At 41.8% G+C, this 19,657-nt stretch overlaps 1 protein-coding gene across 11 annotated transcripts in view; it reads left to right on the top strand.

The window, feature by feature from the left end:
• Positions 1-19,657, top strand: part of obsl1b (obscurin like cytoskeletal adaptor 1b) — a 101,325-nt gene that overhangs the window by 44,576 nt on the left and 37,092 nt on the right. For all 11 annotated transcript variants that reach the window (XR_014381991.1, XM_082966947.1, XM_014163887.3 and 8 more), the window contains one exon: positions 18,493-18,605. Coding sequence is in view for 10 of the 11 variants with exons in the window: in XM_082966947.1 (XP_082823073.1) it covers positions 18,493-18,605 (113 nt within the window). In the remaining variant the exon portion in view is untranslated. The remainder of the gene's footprint in view (positions 1-18,492; positions 18,606-19,657) is intronic.

Below are 19,657 nucleotides of genomic sequence, written 5' to 3' on the forward strand. Positions count from 1 at the left end.
GCTTTTGATGCCGAGGTGTCATATACAATTCTAGGAAAGCCTGGTTTCTCGTGTTGTCTACCCTACTGGGGTCTACCAGCCATGGGTTGTAAGGCTTAATGACAAGTTTTTTTTCTGTCAATGTCAGAATAAGCGATGGCTTATTCTGTGACTGCTCTGCTACCGTTCTTACTGTGCCTCACGTTACAAATAGAAAATAGCCACGTAGTATACATCGCAAGTAGGTTAGTTGGTCTTTTCAGTCACTCCCTAATGTAACCTCACACTGTAAAGTAATCTCTCCCTTATACAGAGTCACTCAATACGTCTCATCCCGTTGAGCCAGGGTTCTGAAATCAAGGATGACAATTGGATTAAAATGTCATCCCAGTAAATAGTTCAGTTGCATTACCAAACATGTCTTAACACTAAAATACAGGCTATTGTACTGATGATGTCATGGTGCAGAGCGTGTGTACTGTAAGTATAGTGCTCCCAAATTTGTGTCAGGCGTTCAGTTTGGCTTAAGTGTCAGAGGACATTGTAGTTGAGATTTAACAGGAGAGCGCTTTCACTTTTCAAATGATTCATACTGGTAAAACAGCACTGTATGAATCAGCTTGTATCTCAAACAAATAAGTTACAATTTAAAGGTTTGAGGAAATACTTTCAGTATGAGAGCAACAAAAGCAAAGTAACTGTCCAGTGAAAATCTCACTGTTAAAATATTCTGTTAACTCAGGGGCTCCTGAGTGGCGCAGCGGTAAAAGTCACTGCATCTCAGTGCTAGAGGCATCACTACAGACCCTGGTTCAATTCCAGGCTGTATCACAACTGGTTGTGATTGGGAGTCACATATGGCGACGCACAATTGGCCCAGTGACGTCTGGGTTAGGGTTTGGCTGGGGTAAACCATCAATGTAAATAAGAATTTGTTCTTCTTAACTTACTTGCCTAGTTAAATAAAGGTTAAATAAATTAAATAAAAACTCATACCAGTATTGTAGTACTCAAGACCGGTTTTGTCTTGGTGTTGTGTAGGATACATTTGTAATCGGTCTTGACTCGGTCTCGGACAGTGAGGCCTCCTAATTTCTTCCCGAGACCAGCCGAGATGAGTGAAAAAACTCATAATGATCACCTTCCATTCATTCAGCACATAAAACCACTTCGCCAGGCCAAATATATACACTCCTTTCTTGAAACATTATCAGCTTTTATATCGATTATAGGCATGTTTGCACAGTGGCGAACCTATAGGCCTTCAGTGTGTGACAGGTTCGTGATTCTGAAAGGACAGCAACCATAATCAAATCAAATGTTCTTTGTCACATGTGCCGAATACATGTGCCGACCTTACAGTGAAATGCTTACTTACAAGCCCTTAACCAACAATGCAGTTAAAAAAATTCAAATAACAAATAATTAAAGAGCAGCAGTAAAATAACAGTAGCGAGGCTATATATAGGAGGTAACGGTACAGAGTCAATGTGCGGGGGCACAGGTTAGTCAAGGTAATATGTACATTTAGGTAGAGTTAAAGTGACTGCATAGATAATAAACAGAGTAGCAGCAGCGTAAAAGAGGGGGGAGGGGACAATGCAAATAGTCTCGGTTGCCATTTTATTAGCTGTTCAGGAGTCTTATGGCTTGGGGGTAGAAGCTGTTAAGAAGCCTTTTTGACCTAGACTTGGCGCTCCGGTACCGCTTGCCGTGTGGTAGCAGAGAGAACAGTCTATGACTAGGGTGGCTGGAGTCCTTGACAATTTTTACAGCCTTCCTCTGACACCGCCTGGTATAGAGGTCCTGGATGGCAGGAAGCTTGGCCGCAGTGATGCACTGTGCTGTACACACTACCCTCTGTAGTGCCTTGCGGTCAGAGGCCGAGCAATTGCCATACCAGGCAGTGATGCAACCAGTCAGGATACTCTCGATGGTGCAGTTGTAGAACTTTCTGAGGATCTGAGGACCCATGCCAAATCTTTTCAGTCTCCTGAGGGGGAATAGGCTTTGTCGTGCCCTCTTCACGACTGTCTTGGTGTGTTTGGACCATGATAATTTGTTGGTGATGTGGACACCAAGGATCTTGAAGCTCTCACCCTCCTCCACTGCAGCCCCATCGATGAGAATGGGGGTATGCTTGGTCCTTCCTTTCCTGTAGTCCACAATCATCTCCTGTGTCTTGATCACGTGTCTTGGAGAGGTTGTTATCCTGACACTACACAGCCAGGTCTCTGACCTCCTCCCTATAGGCTGTCTCATTGTTGTCGGTGATCAGGCCTATCACTGTTGTGTCGTCGGCAAACTTAATGATGGTGTTGGAGTCGTGCCTGGCCATGCAGTCATAAGTGAACGGAGTATAGGAGGGGACTGAGCACGCACCCCTGAGGGGGCCCTGTGTTGAGGATCATTGTGGCAGATGTGTTGTTACCTAACCTTGCCACCTGGGGATGTCGGCCCGTCAGAAAGTCCTGGATCCAGTTGCAGAGGGAGGTGTTTACTCCCAGGGTCCTTAGCTTAGTGATGAGCTATGAGGGCACTATGGTGTTGAACACTGAGCTATAGTCAATGAATAGCATTCTCATAATACCAGCCCACTCATTTAGGAGAGTGCACTTTTTGTAACAAAGGGCCCCCCCTACAAAAAAAAGATTGTAGTCAGAGTGTAGTACAACTGCAGTATGCTGCAAATACTGCATACAAAATAACACTTTTTTTACTTTAGTAATTTTGCAGTGTGGCACCGAGAAGCCGGTGTTTGTAGGATATATTGGCATGGGTATTGTTAGGCCCAAGAGAAAGTTGAGGACCGGAAAACCATGCCAATACATCCACCAAACACCAACATAGTCAAATAATGATTGAGATATTTACATTAAAATACTATTTCATCCTTCTACAAGATATAGTCCCAACACAAACCCAAGTTGGCTGGTCGTTTTTCAGTTGCCAGAGACGCGACCCAGTCATTCAGTCTTTGTTCTGCATATGGACACAACCCAGTCGTTTGTTCTAAGTGTTCCGTTGTCTTACTGGCTGGCAACGTCCTTATCCCTTGCTTGCTAGCTAGCCAACTAAAGCTAATTTACAGTCACGGCAAACAGTGCAGCCAGAATAACAACAGTATTTGCATAAGCTGGTTTCTAGTGACATTTATTTGGACATTCATAACAATGAGCTAATGAGGCGCAATATCACCTGGCATAGAACATGTCCTCTTGCAGGACACTGTTGTTTAGAGGAGCTAGCCCACAACACAGCTAACACAATCACTTCAAACTGAAGCTGGAAAGACTGCCAACTAGCTGCACTTTGTTTCGTTTTAACTGTTTCTTTGTATATATCCATAAAATGATGCCAGCTGATTCATGATTTCGACTGGCTAAGAAACGATGACTACCTTTCTGTCTCTTCGCGACACGTTCATTATTATGGGAGAGCAGGAGATCGAATTTGAATATTGAAACAATGTTGCAAATGTCAGAGAGACAGATAGCTAGGTTTACACACATGCCCGCTGTTGAAAACTAAACGTTAGTCTAAAAGAATGTTAGATAATGTCTAGATGCCTTTCATAGTGGAGATCAAGTTTATAAAGTGCCTGGCTGGGCTGTTGAGAGAGTGGATTGCGCAGTCAGATGGAACAGAGCAAATATGCATTTTAACATCTTAAATTTAGCCGGTGGTAACTTATGAAAGAGACGCCTGCTGGAATGCGGTTTTAACCAATCAGCATTCAAGATTAGACCCACCCGTTGTATAATTTATGATATCTACCAATGTTACGCACGCCTCTTGTAGGAGGGATCGCAACACCCTGCTACTCTCAACTTCCCGTGGAGTGAAAGAGGTATGTGACTGCAGGTGCGGGTAAGGATGACAGAGGCAGAACATTTTACCCTTGACAGGGAATTTATTTCCTTCACATTTCCTTCACACGGTAATTTGGGGAAAAGTGGCTGGACGGAACCAAAGCAAAGAATGTAGAAGTTAGTCCTCACTCCTACCTTACCTGCCTACCTTAACACCACCTGGTGTGATAACCAAAATACGGGGGTGGTCCGACCAGGTCTTACCTAGTGTGCATACCTAGTGTGCATAGACAGAGTACATACTAGGGGTATATGTATGCCCGCAGGCCTCTTGTCTAAGCACACCCAAGTTGTCTTCCCCTTCCCCCCGGGAACAAAAACAAAATAATACAAACTTAAAGTGAACAATTTAAATAATCTAAAACACTGAGTCCTATTGGCACACATATGCCTCAGAAGTAGCGGCTACAAAATACTTAACAAAACCTGTCTCTGAGCAACAACCAACACAGGACATCCAAGAAGCTCTCTCTCCTAACAAAGGAACACTAGCTTTTCAAGCTGCCGCAGGAGTCAGGAATTGCCGACAGCTGTATCCCCTGGCTCAGTTGGTAGAGCACGGTGTTTGCAATGGTGTTTGCAACGCCAGGTTTGTGGGTTCGATTCCCACGGGGGGCCAGTATGAAAAAAAAAATACAAAATAATAATAATAATAATGTATGAAATGAATTGAAATGTATGCATTCACTACTGTAAGTTGCTCTGGATAAGAGCGTCTGCTAAATGACTAAAATGTAAATGTAAATGTCTAACAAAAGGGGGGATGAGAGCTCCAATCTGCAATGGGGCCGACCAAGCAGCTGCTTGGGGGAATCCAGGAAGCCATTTCCGGAAATACACACATACATTCACAAACCCACAACACAGAAATTGGGTAACGTAACGCGCCCAGCCCAAAACCTGCAAACATCCAGTTTGCAATAACAAAAACCAACACGCATCCCCAGTTATTAAACCTGTGATAACGCTTCGGCGATCACATTCGCCGAACCATTCACATAGTTAATCTGTATGTTGTATCCTTGTACAATCAGAGCCCAACGCATAAGGTGGCGGTTCTGATTGTACATTTGCTTCAAATAACCAAAGGATTATGGTCCGTGAAGACCAGTACAGGCAAGGCACTGGAGTCCACATATACCTCAAAAAAACTGTAAGGCTAGCAATAAAGCCAGCGTCTCTTGTTCAATGGTGGAGTACCTTGACTGACACGAGTTGAACTTACGGGAGAAGAAACTGACGGGCCGATCCACTCCCTCTTCATCTTCCTGCATGAGCACCGCACCCACCCCCACTATACTAGCGTCTACCTCCAACTTAACCTCTATGGGCTAGGTGGGACGCAAGCGTCCCACCCGTGGTGCACTCCATCAACAGCAGGTGCATTTCAAGAGCGGCAAATTTGAATCCAAATAAATGTCAAAATTCAAATTTTTCAAACATACAACTATTTTGCACCCTTTGAAAGATAAACATCTCCTTAACCTGTTAGGGCTAGGGGGGCAGTATTTGCACGGCTGGATAAAAAAACGTACCCGATTTCATCTGGTTACTAATCCTACCCAGTAACTAGAATATGCATATACTTATTATATATGGATAGAAAACACTCTAAAGTTTCTAAAACTGTTTGAATGGTGTCTGTGAGTATAACAGAACTCATTTGGCAGGCAAAACCCTGAGACATTTTCTGACAGGAAGTGGATACCTGATGTGTTGTATTACCTTTAAACCTATGCCATTGAAAAACACAGGGGCTGAGGAATATTTTGGCACTTCCTATTGCTTCCACTAGATGTCACCAGCCTTTACAAAGTGTTTTGAGTCTTCTGGAGGGAGATCTGACCGAACAAGAGCCATGGAACGATGATGGCCCATTAGACACCTGGCGCGCGAGTTCATGCTGGGTACCCTCGTTCCAATACGTTATAAAAGAGAATGCATTCGTCCACCTTGAATATTATTCATGTTCTGGTTAAAAAAGGCCCTAATGATTTATGCTATACAACGTTTGACATGTTTGAACGAACGGAAATATATTTTTTCCCCTCGTTCATGAAGTGAAGTCCGGCGGGCTTAGATCATGTGCTAACAAGACGGAGATTTTTGGACATAAATGATGAGCTTTTTTGAACAAAACTACATTCGTTATGGACCTGTGATACCTGGAAGTGACATCTGATGAAGAGAATCAAAGGTAATGGATTATTTACATAGTATTTTCGGTTTTAGATCTCCCCAACATGACGGCTTGTCTGTATCGCAACGCGTATTTTTCTGGGCGTAGTGCTCAGATTATTGCAAAGTGTGATTTCCCAGTAAGGTTATTTTTAAATCTGGCAAGTTGATTGCGTTCAAGAGATGTAAATCTATAATTCTTTAAATGACAATATAATATTTTACCAATGTTTTCTAATTTTAATTATTTAATTTGTGTTGCTGACTTGACTGCCGGTTATTGGAGGGAAACGATTTCCTCAACATCAATGCCATAGTAAAACGCTGTTTTTGGATATAAATATGAACTTGATAGAACTAAAAATGCATACATTGTCTAACATAATGTCCTAGGAGTGTCATCTGATGGAGATTGTAAAAGGTTAGTGCATCATTTTAGCTGGTTTTATGGTTTTGGTGACCCTGTCTTTGAATTGACAAAACATTACACACAACTCTTGTAAATGTACTGTCCTAACATACTCTAAATTTATGCTTTCGCCGTAAAACCTTTTTGAAATCGTAAAACGTGGTTAGATTAAGGAGATGTTTATCTTTCAAAGGGTGTAAAATAGTTGTATGTTTGAAAAATTAGAATTTTGACATTTATTTGGATTCAAATTTGCCGCTCTTGAAATGCACCTGCTGTTGATGGAGTGCACCACGGGTGGGACGCTAGCATCCCACCTAGCCCATAGAGGTTAATCTAACCACGTTTTCCGATTTCAAAAAGGTTTTACGGCGAAAGCATAAATTTAGAGTATGTTAGGACAGTACATTTACAAGAGTTGTGTGTAATGTTTTGTCAATTCAAAGACAGGGTCACCAAAACCATAAAACCAGCTAAAATGATGCACTAACCTTTTACAATCTCCATCAGATGACACTCCTAGGACATTATGTTAGACAATGTATGCATTTTTAGTTCTATCAAGTTCATATTTATATCCAAAAACAGCGTTTTACTATGGCATTGATGTTGAGGAAATCGTTTCCCTCCAATAACCGGCAGTCAAGTCAGCAACACAAATTAAATAATTAAAATTAGAAAACATTGGTAAAATATTATATTGTCATTTAAAGAATTATAGATTTACATCTCTTGAACGCAATCAACTTGCCAGATTTAAAAATAACCTTACTGGGAAATCACACTTTGCAATAATCTGAGCACTACGCCCAGAAAAATACGCGTTGCGATACAGACTAGCCGCCATGTTGGGGAGATCTAAAATCAAAAATACTATGTAAATAATCCATTACCTTTGATTCTCTTCATCAGATGTCACTTCCAGGTATCACAGGTCCATAACGAATGTAGTTTTGTTCAAAAAAGCTCATCATTTATGTCCAAAAATCTCCGTCTTGTTAGCACATGATCTAAGCCCGCCGGACTTCACTTCATGAACGAGGGGAAAAAATATATTTACGTTCGTTCAAACATGTCAAACATTGTATAGCATAAATCATTAGGGCCTTTTTTAACCAGAACATGAATAAAATTCAAGGCGGACGAATGCAAAATCTTTTAAAACGTATTGGAACGAGGGTACCCAGCATGACCTAGCGCGCCAGGTGTCTAATGGGCCATCATCGTTCCATGGCTCTTGTTCGGTCAGATCTCCCTCCAGAAGACTCAAAACACTTTGTAAAGGCTGGTGACATCTAGTGGAAGCAATAGGAAGTGCCAAAATATTCCTCAGCCCCTGTGTTTTTCAATGGCATAGGTTTAAAGGTAATACAACACATCAGGTATCCACTTCCTGTCAGAATCTGCCTCAGGGTTTTGCCTGCCAAATGAGTTCTGTTATACTCACAGACACCATTCAAACAGTTTTAGAAACTTTATGGTGTTTTCTATCCATATATAACAAGTATATGCATATTCTAGTTACTGGGTAGGATTAGTAACCAGATTAAATCGGGTACATTTTTTTATCCAGCCGTGCAAATACTGCCCCCTAGCCCTAACAGGTTAAAAGGTTTTTCAAAGTTGGGGGCGTCAAGCACTGGGGCACTACAAAGTAGCACTTTGGCGGACTCAAAAGCATAGTTACAGTCCTGGGACCACTTAAATGGTACTTTGGGACTGAGCAGAGATGTAAGGGGAGCTACTACCGTCGAAAACTTCTTACAGAACGTACGATAGTACCCTACCATCCCCAGGAATCTGCGCAACTGGCGGCGAGTCGTGGGAGCAAGAAAAGCAACAATTGCTTCCACTTTGCCAGTTACTGGGTGCACTTGACCTCGTCCCTCTTGCTTCCCTAAGTAAGTCACAGTAACCTTCCCAAACTCACACTTGGCCAAATTAAGGGTTTAAGGAAGCATTCTCCAACCGCTGAAACACACTTCAAGGTGGCGAGATGTTCAGACCAAGTGTAATGAAGGTCGTATAAAGGGGACCAAGGCGCGGCGTGTAGAGTGCTCATCTTTACTTTTATGATAACACTTAAACAAAAACAACAAAACGACAGCCAACAGTTCCGCTAGGTGATACTCACAAAACGGAAAACAGCTACCCACAAAACCCCAACTTAAATATGATCTCCAATTAGAAACAACACGAACCAGCTGCCTCTAATTGGAGATCATCCAAAACTCAACCTAGAAATAGAAAAACAAGAACAAAACATAGAAACAAAAAACATAGACTGCCCACCCATATCACACCCTGACCTAACTAACCAGAGAAAAAACAGCTCTCCTAGGTCAGAGCGTAACTGTACCCCCCCCAAGTTGCGGACTCCCGGCTGCAAACCTGAACCTATAGGGGAGGGTCCGGGTCGGCATCTGTACTCGGCGGCGGCTCTGGTTCGGGGCGTAGCAGCTTCTGTATGTCTGGAGGAACCAGACCGTGGGTCATCGCCGGAGGCCTTCGAAATGCCAACCATCGCTGAAGAGTCTGAGCTGAAGGCCGCCTCTGAAGACTCTGGGCTGCAGACCACCGCTGAAGGCTCTGGGCTGCGGACTGCCACTGAAGGTTCTGGGTTGCGGCCCGCCGCTGGAGGTTCCGTACTGGGGAGCGTCGTTGGAGGCTCCGTACTGGGGAGCGTCGTTGGAGGCTCCGTACTGGTGAGCGTCGTTGGAGGCTCCGTACTGGTGAGCGTCGTTGGAGGCTCCGTACTGGTGAGCGTCGTTGGAGGCTTCGTACTGGTGAGCGTCGTTGGAGGCTCCGTCCTGGTGAGCGTCGTTGGACGCTCCGTACTGCTGAGCGTCGTTGGAGGCTCCGGACTGAGGAGCGTCGTTGGAGGCTCCGTCCTGGTGAACGTCGCTGGAGGCTCCGGACGGAGGACCGTCGCCGGAGGCTCCAGACTGGGAAGCGCCATAATAGGTTCCTGACTAGTGACCGCTGCTGCTGGCTCCATGCCATGGATAATCTCTACAGGATCTGCGCCATGGATCATCACAGGAGGCTTCGTACCATGGGTGATCTCAACAGGTGCCGGGCCATGGATTATTCCTACAGGCTTCGTGCCAGTGTTTATCCCTACAGGCACCGGACCATTTATAATCCCTTCAGGCTTTTTGCCAAGGATTATTTCTACAGGCTCCGGGCCATGGATTACCTCTCGAGGCTTCGTGCCATGGAACATCCCTACAGGCTCCGGGCCATGGATCATCACTAGAGGCTTTGTGCCATGGATCATCTCTATAGGCTTCGGACCATCACTTATCACTGGAGGCTTAGATCGTGGAGCTGAAACAGGTCTCACCGGACTAGGAAGACGCACTGAGGACCGAGTGCTCAAAGCAGGCACCGGCTGTACTGGGCTATGGAGGCGAACTGGAGGGAGAGTGCGAGGAGTAGTCACAGGACGTACTGGATTATGAAGGCGCACTGGAGGGAGAGCGCGATGAGCAGGCACAGAACGTACTGGGCTACGGAGGCGCACTGGAGAGAGAGCGTGGGAGGCAGGCACATGCTCACCACAATAAGCACGGGGAGTTGGCTCAGGTCTCAGTCCTGGCCCAGCCAAACTACCCGTGTGCCCCCCCCAAAACATTTTTTTGGGGGTGCCTCCCATTCTTCCCCGGTAGGCTCCGATATCTCTCTATCACTTGCCCCCATGTCCAGTTTCTCCTTTCTATCCACTCCTCATGTCCATTTCTGCCTGGGCACGCTGCTTTATCCAATCATGGTGGGTAGTTCTGTAATGAAGGTCGTATAAAGGGGACCAAGGCGCGGCGTGTAGAGTGCTCATATTTACTTTTATGATAACACTTAACCTCTCTTGGGCAGGTGGGACGCTTCACACTATTCAACAGCCAGTGAAAAATCAGAGCGCCAAATTCAAAACCACAAAATGTTATAATTCAAACTTCTCAAACAAAGGACTATTTTACACCATTTTAAAGGTACACGTCTCCTTAATGTAACCACATTGTCCGATTTCAGAAAGGCTTTATGGGGAAAGCATAAAGTTAGATTATGTTAGGACAGTTCCAACACAAGAAAAAGCACATAGCCATTTTCCTAGCAAGGACAGGCGTCACAAAAACCAGCAAACCAGCTAAAATGATGCACTAACCTTTGACGATCTTCATCAGATGACACTCCTAGGACATCCTGTTACACAATACATGCATTTCTTGTTCGATAAAGTTCATATTTATATCCATAAACCCCATTTTACATTGGCGCATGATGTTCAGAAAATATTTTGCCTCCAATACTGCCGGTGAATCAGCACAACTAATTACAAAAATCATCACCATAAACGTTGATAAAATATTAAACTGTTATTCAAAGAATTATAGATGAACACCTCCTTTATGCAAATGCTGTGACAGATTTCAAAAAAGCTTCACGAGGAAAGCACACTGCAATAATCTGAGTACTGCTCTCAGAAAAATACACTAGGCAATACAAATACCCGCCATTTTGGAGTCATCTAAAATCATAAATAGCATTAGAAATATTCACTTAACTTTGATTATCTTCATCAGAAGGCACTTCCTGGAATCCCAGGTCCACAATAAATGTTGCTTTGTTCGATAAAGTCCATCATTTATGTCCAAATAGCTCCTTGTTGTTAGCTACTCCAAATGTAGGAAGCGCACAGAAAATGTCATGACGAAAAGTTAAAAAAGTTATATTTATGTCCATTCAAACATGTCAAACGTTGTATAGCATCAATCTTTAGGGCCTTTATCACTTAGAACTTCAATAATATTCCAACCGGACAATTCCATTGTCTTGAAAAATATTTTGGAACACAGCTAACTCTCACATGAATTCGCGCCAATGAATGCCAGTGCCTCCCTGAGTCAACAACTTCCAACTTCCTCTGTTCGCTCTCTGTTCATCATAGACGCCTCAAACAAATTTCTAAAGACTGTTGACATCAAGTGGAAGCCTTAGGAAGTGCAAAATGAACCCTAAGTCACTGTGTGTTCGATAGGCAATGACTTGAAAGGACTACAAGCACCACAATTCTCACTTCCTGTTTAGATTTTTCTGTGCCATATTGTACTGCTTACCTTGACGATGTGGTGATTCATTCGTCTACTTGGTGTCACGCTCTGACCTATGAGAGCTGTTTTTTCTCTGGTTAGTTAGGTCAGGGTGTGATATGGGTGGGCACTCTCTGTTTTTTGTTTCTATGTTTTGTTCTTGTTTTTCTATTTCTAGGTTGAGTTTTGGATGATCTCCAATTAGAGGCAGCTGGTTCGTGTTGTCTCTAATTGGAGATCATATTTAAGTTGGGGTTTGTCTATGGGGTTTTGTGGGTAGTTGTTTTCCATTTTCTGAGTATCACCTGGCGGAACTGTTGGCTGTCGTTTTGTTGTTTTTGTTTAACCTCTCTAGGGTAGGGGGCAGTATTTTCACGGCTGGATGAAAAACGTGCCCAAATTAAACTGCCTGCTTCTCGGGCCCGGAAGGTAAGATATGCATATTATTAGTAGATTTGGATAGAAAACACTCTGAAGGTTCTGAAACTGTTTGAATGATGTCTGTGAGTATAACAGAACTCATATGGCAGGCAAAAACCTGAGAAAAAAATCCAACCAGGAAGTGACTTGCAGTTCTTCTATCTAATCCCTGTTCAAACTACAGTGTCAATGGGGTTATTTTGCACTTCCTAAGGCTTCCACTGGCTGTCAACAGCCTTTAGAAACTTGTTTAATCTGTTTACTGTTACTGGGCAGAGAATAGGAGCTCGTCAATCAGTGGACTGCCTGGGACCAGTGAGTTGTTTACTGCGCAGGAACGTTGGCGCACCTCTCCTTCTTTTTCCTCTGTAATGAATACGCTATTGTCCGGTTGGAATATTATCGACGTTTTATGTTAAAAAGACCCTAAGGATTGATTGTAAACATCGTTTGACATGTTTCTATGAATGGTAATGGAACTATTTGACTTTTCATCTCTGGTTCTGCTCTCTCGCGTTATGTCTTTGGATTAGTGACCTGAACGTGCAAACAAAAGGAGGTATTTGGACATAAATATGGAGTATTTCGAACAAAAATAACATTTCTTGTGGAAGTGGGAGTCCTGAGAGTGCATTCTGACGAAGATCAGCAAAGGTAAGGGAAGATTTATAATACTAATTCTGAGTTTAGTTAACTCCAGAACTTGGCGGGTAACTGTATAGCTTGCTTTGATGGCTGAGCTCTGTACTCAGAACATTGAAAAATGTGCTTTCGCCGAAAAGCTATTTTAAAATCTGACACAGCGGTTGCATTAACTTCCCTGGGTTAGGTGGGAAGCTTGCGTCCCACCCTAGTCAACAGCCAGTGGAATCGCATGGCGCGAAATACAAATACCTCAAAAATGCTATAACTTCAATTACTCAAACATATGACTATTTTACACCATTTTAAAGACAAGACTCTCGTTAATCTAACCACATTGTCCGATTTCAAAAAGGCTTTACAGCGAAAGAAAAACATTAGATTATGTCAGGAGAGTACCCTGCCAAAAAAAATCACACAGCCATTTTCAAAGCAAGCATATATGTCACAAAAAACAAAACCACAGCTAAATGCAGCACTAACCTTTGATGATCTTCATCAGATGACACTCCTAGAACATTATGTTATACAATACATGCATGTTTTGTTCAATCAAGTTCATATTTATATCAAAAACCAGCTTTTTACATTAGCATGTGATATTCAGAACTAGCATACCCACCGAAAACTTCCGGTGAATTTACTAAATGACTCACGATAAACGTTCACAAAATACATAACAATTATTTTAAGAATAATAGATACAGAACTCCTTTATGCAATCGCGGTGTCAGATTTTAAAATAGCTTTTCGGCGAAAGCACATTTTGCAATATTCTGAGTAGATAGCTCGGCCATCACAGGCTAGCTAATTTGACACCCACCAAGTTTGGTGCTCACTAAACTCAGAATTACTATTAGAAAAAGTGGATTACCTTTGCTGTTCTTCGTCAGAATGCACTCCCAGGAATTCTACTTCAACAACAAATGTTTTGGTTCCAAATAATACATAATTATATTCAAATAGCTCCGTTTTGTTTGTGCGTTCAGGTCACTATCTAATCGGCGAGCGCATTTCGTGACAAAACATTTCAAAATATTCCATTACCGTACTTAGAAGCATGTCAAACGCTGTTTAAAATATTTTTTATGCTATTTTTCTCGTAAAATAGCGATAATATACCAACCGGGCGACGTTGTATTCATTCAAAGGCTGAAAGAAAAAAATTGAGAATTCTCATGAACGTGCATCTCCAGTGTCACTGTCCCCAGCCTGACCACTCACAAAATCTCCTGCTGTTCTTCGCCCAGAGACAGGAGACACGTCATTCCACTTTCTGGCGCCTTCTGAGAGCCAATGGAAGCCTTAGAAAATGTCATGTTACAGCAGAGATGCTGTATTTTCGATAGAGATGCAACAGAAGGATAACAAATTGTCAGACAGGGCACTTCCTGTATGGAATCTTCTCAGGTTTTGGCCTGCCATATGAGTTCTGTTATACTCACAGACACCATTCAAACAGTTTTAGAAACTTTAGGGTGTTTTCTATCCAAATCTAATAATTATATGCATATTCTCGTTTCTGGGCAAGAGTAGTAACCAGTTTAAATCAGGTACGTTTTTTTATCCGGTCGTGCAAATACTGCCCCCTAGCCCTAGATGTGCCGCTAGTGGAACGCCTCGCCAATATGCAATGATAGAGCGTGGTGCAAATTACAAACACCTCAGAAATCCAAAAACTTCCATTTTTCAAACATATGACTATTTTACACCATTTTAAAGACAAGACTCTCTTTTATCTAACCACATTGTCCGATTTCAAAAAGGCTTTACAACGAAAGCAAAACATTAGATTATGTCAGGAGAGTACCCAGCCAGAAATAATCACACACCCATTTTTCAAGCTAGCATATAATGTCACAAAAACCAAAATCACAGCTAAATGCAGCACTAACCTTTGATGATCTTCATCAGATGACACTCCAAGGACATTATGTTATACAATACATGCATGTTTTGTTCAATCAAGTTCATATTTATATCAAAAACCATCTTTTTATGTGACGTTCAGAACTAGCATACCCACCGAAAACTTCCGGTGAATTTGCTAAATTACTCACGATAAACGTTCACAAAAAACACAACTATTATTTTAAGAATTATAGATACAGAACTCCTTTATGCAATCGCGGTGTCCGATTTTAAAATAGCTTTTTGGTGAAAGCACATTTTGCAATATTCTGAGTAAATAGCCCAGTCATCATGGCTAGCTATTTTGACACCCACCAAGTTTGGCACTCACCAAACTCAGATTTACTATAAGAAAAATTTGATTACCTTTGCTGTTCTTCGTCAGAATGCACTCCCAGGACTTCTACTTCAACACCCAATGTTGTTTTGGTTCCAAATAATCCATAGTTATATCCAAATAGCTGCGTTTTGTTTGTGCGTTCAAGACACTATCCGAAGGTTGACGCGCCGGCGCGTATCGTGACAAATAATTTCAAAATATTTCATTACCGTACTTCAAAGCATGACAAACGCTGTTTAAAATCAATTTATGCGATTTTTCTCATAAAATAGCGATAATATTCCGACCGGGAGACCTTGTTTTCGTGCAAACACTGAAAATAGAAAATGGAGTCTTCACATGCACGCGCGCACCCGTGTCATTGTTCTCAGAACGACCACTTTCCAAAAGCCCTACTGTTTTTCGCCCAGGGACTGCAGAGTCATCACTCCCCGTTCTGGCGTCTTCTGAGAGCCTATGGGAGCCTTAGAAAATGTCACGTTACAGCAGAGATCCTCTATTTTCGATAAAGAGGCTATAGAAGGCTATAGAAGGCCAAGAAATGGTCAGAGAAGGCACTTCCTGTATGGAATCTTCTCAGGTTTTGGCTTGCCATATGAGTTCTGTTATACTCACAGACACCATTCAAACAGTTTTAGAAACTTTAGGGTGTTTTCTATCCAAATCAAATAATTATATGCATATTCTAGTTTCTGGGCAGGAGTAATAACCAGATTAAATCGGGTACGTTTTTTATCCGGCCGTGAAAATACTGACCCCTATCCTAAACAGGTTAAATGAACTACAATTCTATCAGCCAGGTTGCTTTTAAAGTACTCCAACAGCATCAACTCCTGAATATCAGCAAAGGTGTTGGCTGTTTTTTGACAGTTTTTGTAAAAACGGTCCCACCCATTAAGTCAAAATGTGATTGGTTGATTCCACTGTCACTACAACATTTTGCCCTAATACAGTTGAATGGCAGATGCCTTTATCTAGCTTCTGTTGGCCTAGCCAATGGCTGACTTAGCTAGCTCGATGTATCCCGCCAGAGACCAGCAAAGTCGTGACCAACAAAGTCCTGATTGGATATTTTTTCTCTTCAGTGTTAACTCTTTCCTTTCCAACGAAAACTTAAGAGATTAAATCAGAACATCATTGAAAACAATAATAGAATTATTATTATTATTTTATAAATCCTTAGCTCTTCTCTGAAGGCGTAGAATGCCCATTGTTCACCACTGTGTTTGGGTTAGTAATAATTGGTAGAGTGTCTCTCTATTTTCCATCAGCATGCATTTATTCTATCTGAATGTCTAAAGAATCCATATGTTGTTCTGAAATATGAACACAGAAATACTGGACATTTTGAACTCTTATTATGGTGGTAATTTGGTAAAATTACAATCATTGTCTTGAATTGGACTCGCATTTTTCTGGTCTCAATCTTGACTCGATCTATCATATTACTGCCACAACGGCGGTCACGAGACATGACGGCAGTCAAATTCCATGTGATCATTTAGTCACGGTGATTAGGCTTCTCCAAGCTCTGATGCTGCTGATTGTCGTTTGTAGCCTACCAGACTTGCTAACTGCCTGGTACTCAGCACTCTATTGTCCCTCTAATCACTCTGACATCAATGCAAATGTAATTGAAAATCTAATCAAAACTTCATGATAGCCCATGAGCTCATTTTGCTCAACATTTCTATAGGCTATGCAATTGCGTGAGAAAACAGTGATTGCCTCTATTAAAAAGAGGAGGATCCCATCAGCTTTCTATACGCTAGGCCTACTATATTTATTTCTCAACTTTCCTAATATTAAGCACATTGCTTGTCTTTAAACAGGAGTATAGTATACCTGGCTGGCATGAAAAATAACCACGGGAAATTCGCTGTTAACGTGCATCGATGACATGTATTTTCTTCCCCGCTGCCCCTGTTTCGATACAGGTGCATGATAATGGTCCATTCTAAATCAAAACAAATTTCACACATATATGTAAAGATTAAATCGAGAATAGTGTGATGGGTGACAATATTAGCCTATCACTTGAATGATGCCCAGCTTAAGGCAAACAGCACGTGCTTTTTTTTTTTACTTCTTCAAATCATAGTCGCACACGTCATGTAGCCTACCCCATAAGCCTATATGCTTTGATAAGGTTTGTATCACAATTAAAGAGGCCATATAACTTCTTAAAATGATGCACAGAAATAGCCTAATCTTTTAGCTTAAAATGTTGATAAACTTTCTCATCTGTTGCGTCAAGCTCCTTACTTTAAACAGTTTTTTTGATGCTCGTGGTTGTATTAATTTGGGATCTATTGCATCCCACAACTGTCCCAGGCTATGTTTGGAGTATTTATTTTCATCTGCACTGTTCCTAATGTAAATGTGTTTTATTAAAAGTTTCAGAGGCAATTGTAAAAAGTAGATTTCTGCATATAGGTGTATGGTTTGTTGAACGTTGCAATCAATGGTTTTTGCTTGGCATACATTTAAAAGTTTAAAAGTGAGTCTTGGCGTCAATCTGTTACCGTGTAATTGCCCAGTAGCAAGGGAAATCCGACCTTCTAAAGACTTCCTCGGAATGGTATTCTCAAAACCAACAAAAACCTTACTGTCATACGCATCGATGAAAGGGGACCAAAACGCAGCGGGTATAGTGCTCCTCTTCGTATATTTATTAAAGAGAGTGAACACTTAAACAAAAATAACAAACCGACAATCAACAGTTCTGTAAGGTACACAGACTATACAGAAAGCAACCACCCACAAACCCAAAGGAAAAAACAAGCTGCCTAGGTATGGCTTCCAATCAGAGACAACGAAAGATACCTGCCTCTGATTGGAAACCATACTCGGCCACACATAGAAAATGAACATAGAAAAAGAAAACTAGAATATATCCCCTGGAAACAAACAAACCCCAAAACCACAGAAACCACACCCCCTGCCACGCCCTGACCATACTACAATGACAAATGACACCTTTACTGGTCAGGACGTGACACTTACTCCTTTGAAGGGTGAGTAAAGTCCACAAATATGAGCAGTTTATAGACTTAAATAATGGCTATTTCGAGGCTTTTTAAGCCAATAAATTCTCAGCCCCAAGAACACCAAACATTTCCCCAAATGCTACTTTTTCTTAACGGGACACATCCACATACCCTTTTAAATAAAGGGACGTGCAACATAAATGGTATATGCTAAGTTGCTTAGAGGAATCCTTGGGACGACCCCACCCTAACCCTAACTTTAACCCTTACATCTACCCAAACCTTAACCCTTACCTAACCCTAACTTTAACCCTTACCTTAAACATTTTAAATGTCAAATTCAATGGGGTGACATCAGAGTTGGACGTCCCAAGGATCACACTTAGACTTTTCCCAACAGAAATGGATTTTGCCAGTCTTGGATTTTGCCTGTCCAAATAATGCAGTCAGAACTGGCAGATACTTTACATAAACATGAAAATGAAAAGACACAAAGGTTTTATAACTTTAAGCTAGTGAAATATGTATGTGCTCATGTCACCTCACACTCGAGGCAGTGTCACAGTACAGGAAGCTTTTCACACTCATTTCACACTCACACTAATTATACAGTTTCATCTCTACTCTTTCTCTCAACTTGATTTTGTTCTCATTTTGTTCTCAGAGCCACCAGTGACAGTCATTAAAAAACTGGAGGACTTGCGCTTTCCAGAAGCAGCTGTGGCATCAATGGATTGTGAGCTATCAAGGCCTCATGTTGAAGTGAAATGGATGAAGGTAAACAATTCATACCCTTTCCACCCAATAATTACACTATTTTGTTAGCAACCTTTCACTCAATAATACTATGGTGCATAATGCATCACATGAAGTCATATTCATGGATTGCAAGTTTCGTCACAATATTGTTTTAAACGGTAGTTTTTGGACTGATACCCAACTAAGCATTCTATTCAGTGCAGTCTCAATAGGAGTTAATTAAGATTGAGTCTAAAGTGCATTACTGTGGCTTGGAAACATGATGACATTTTAAAATGAGGTATATCTTTTTTTATTAACCTGGTCAGTCTGTTATTGAAAGCAGTGGTCCTTAATGTTTTGTACACTAAGTGTACATACATACATACATACATACATACATACATACATACATACATACATACATACATACATACATACATACATACATACATACATACATACATACATACATACATACATACAGTGCATCTGGAAAGTATTCAGACCTCTTGACTTTTTCAAAAAATTTCTACGTTACAGCCTTCTTCTAAAATGGATGTAATTGTTTTTTTCCCCTCATCAATCTACAAACAATACTACCATATCACATTTACATAAGTATTCAGACCCTTTACTCAGTACTTTCTTGAAGCAACTTTGGCAGTGATTACAGCCTCAAGTCTCCTTGGATATGACGCTACAAGCTTCGCACACCTGTATTCGGGGAGTTTCTCCCATTCTTACCTGGATGGGGAGCGTCGCTGCACAGCTATTTTCAGGTCTCTCCAAAGATGTTTGATGTTCAGGTTCAAGTCCGGACTCTGGCTGGGCCACTCAAGGACATTCAGAGACTTGTCCCGAAGACACTCCTGCATTGTCTTGGCTGGGTGCTTAGGGTTGTTGTTCTGTTGAAGTTGAACCTTCGGCCCAGTCTGAGGTCCTGAGCGCTCTGGAGCATGTTATCATCAAGGATCTCTCTGTACTTTGCTCCGTTCATCATTCCCTCGATCCTGACTAGTCTTCCAGTCCCTGCCGCTGAATAACATCCCCACAGCATGATGTTGCCCCCACTATGCTTCGGCGTAGGG

Source organism: Salmo salar, chromosome 21 (genome assembly GCF_965601325.2).
Source record: "Salmo salar chromosome 21, fSalSal1, whole genome shotgun sequence".
In the NCBI taxonomy this organism is placed as follows: domain Eukaryota; kingdom Metazoa; phylum Chordata; class Actinopteri; order Salmoniformes; family Salmonidae; genus Salmo; species Salmo salar.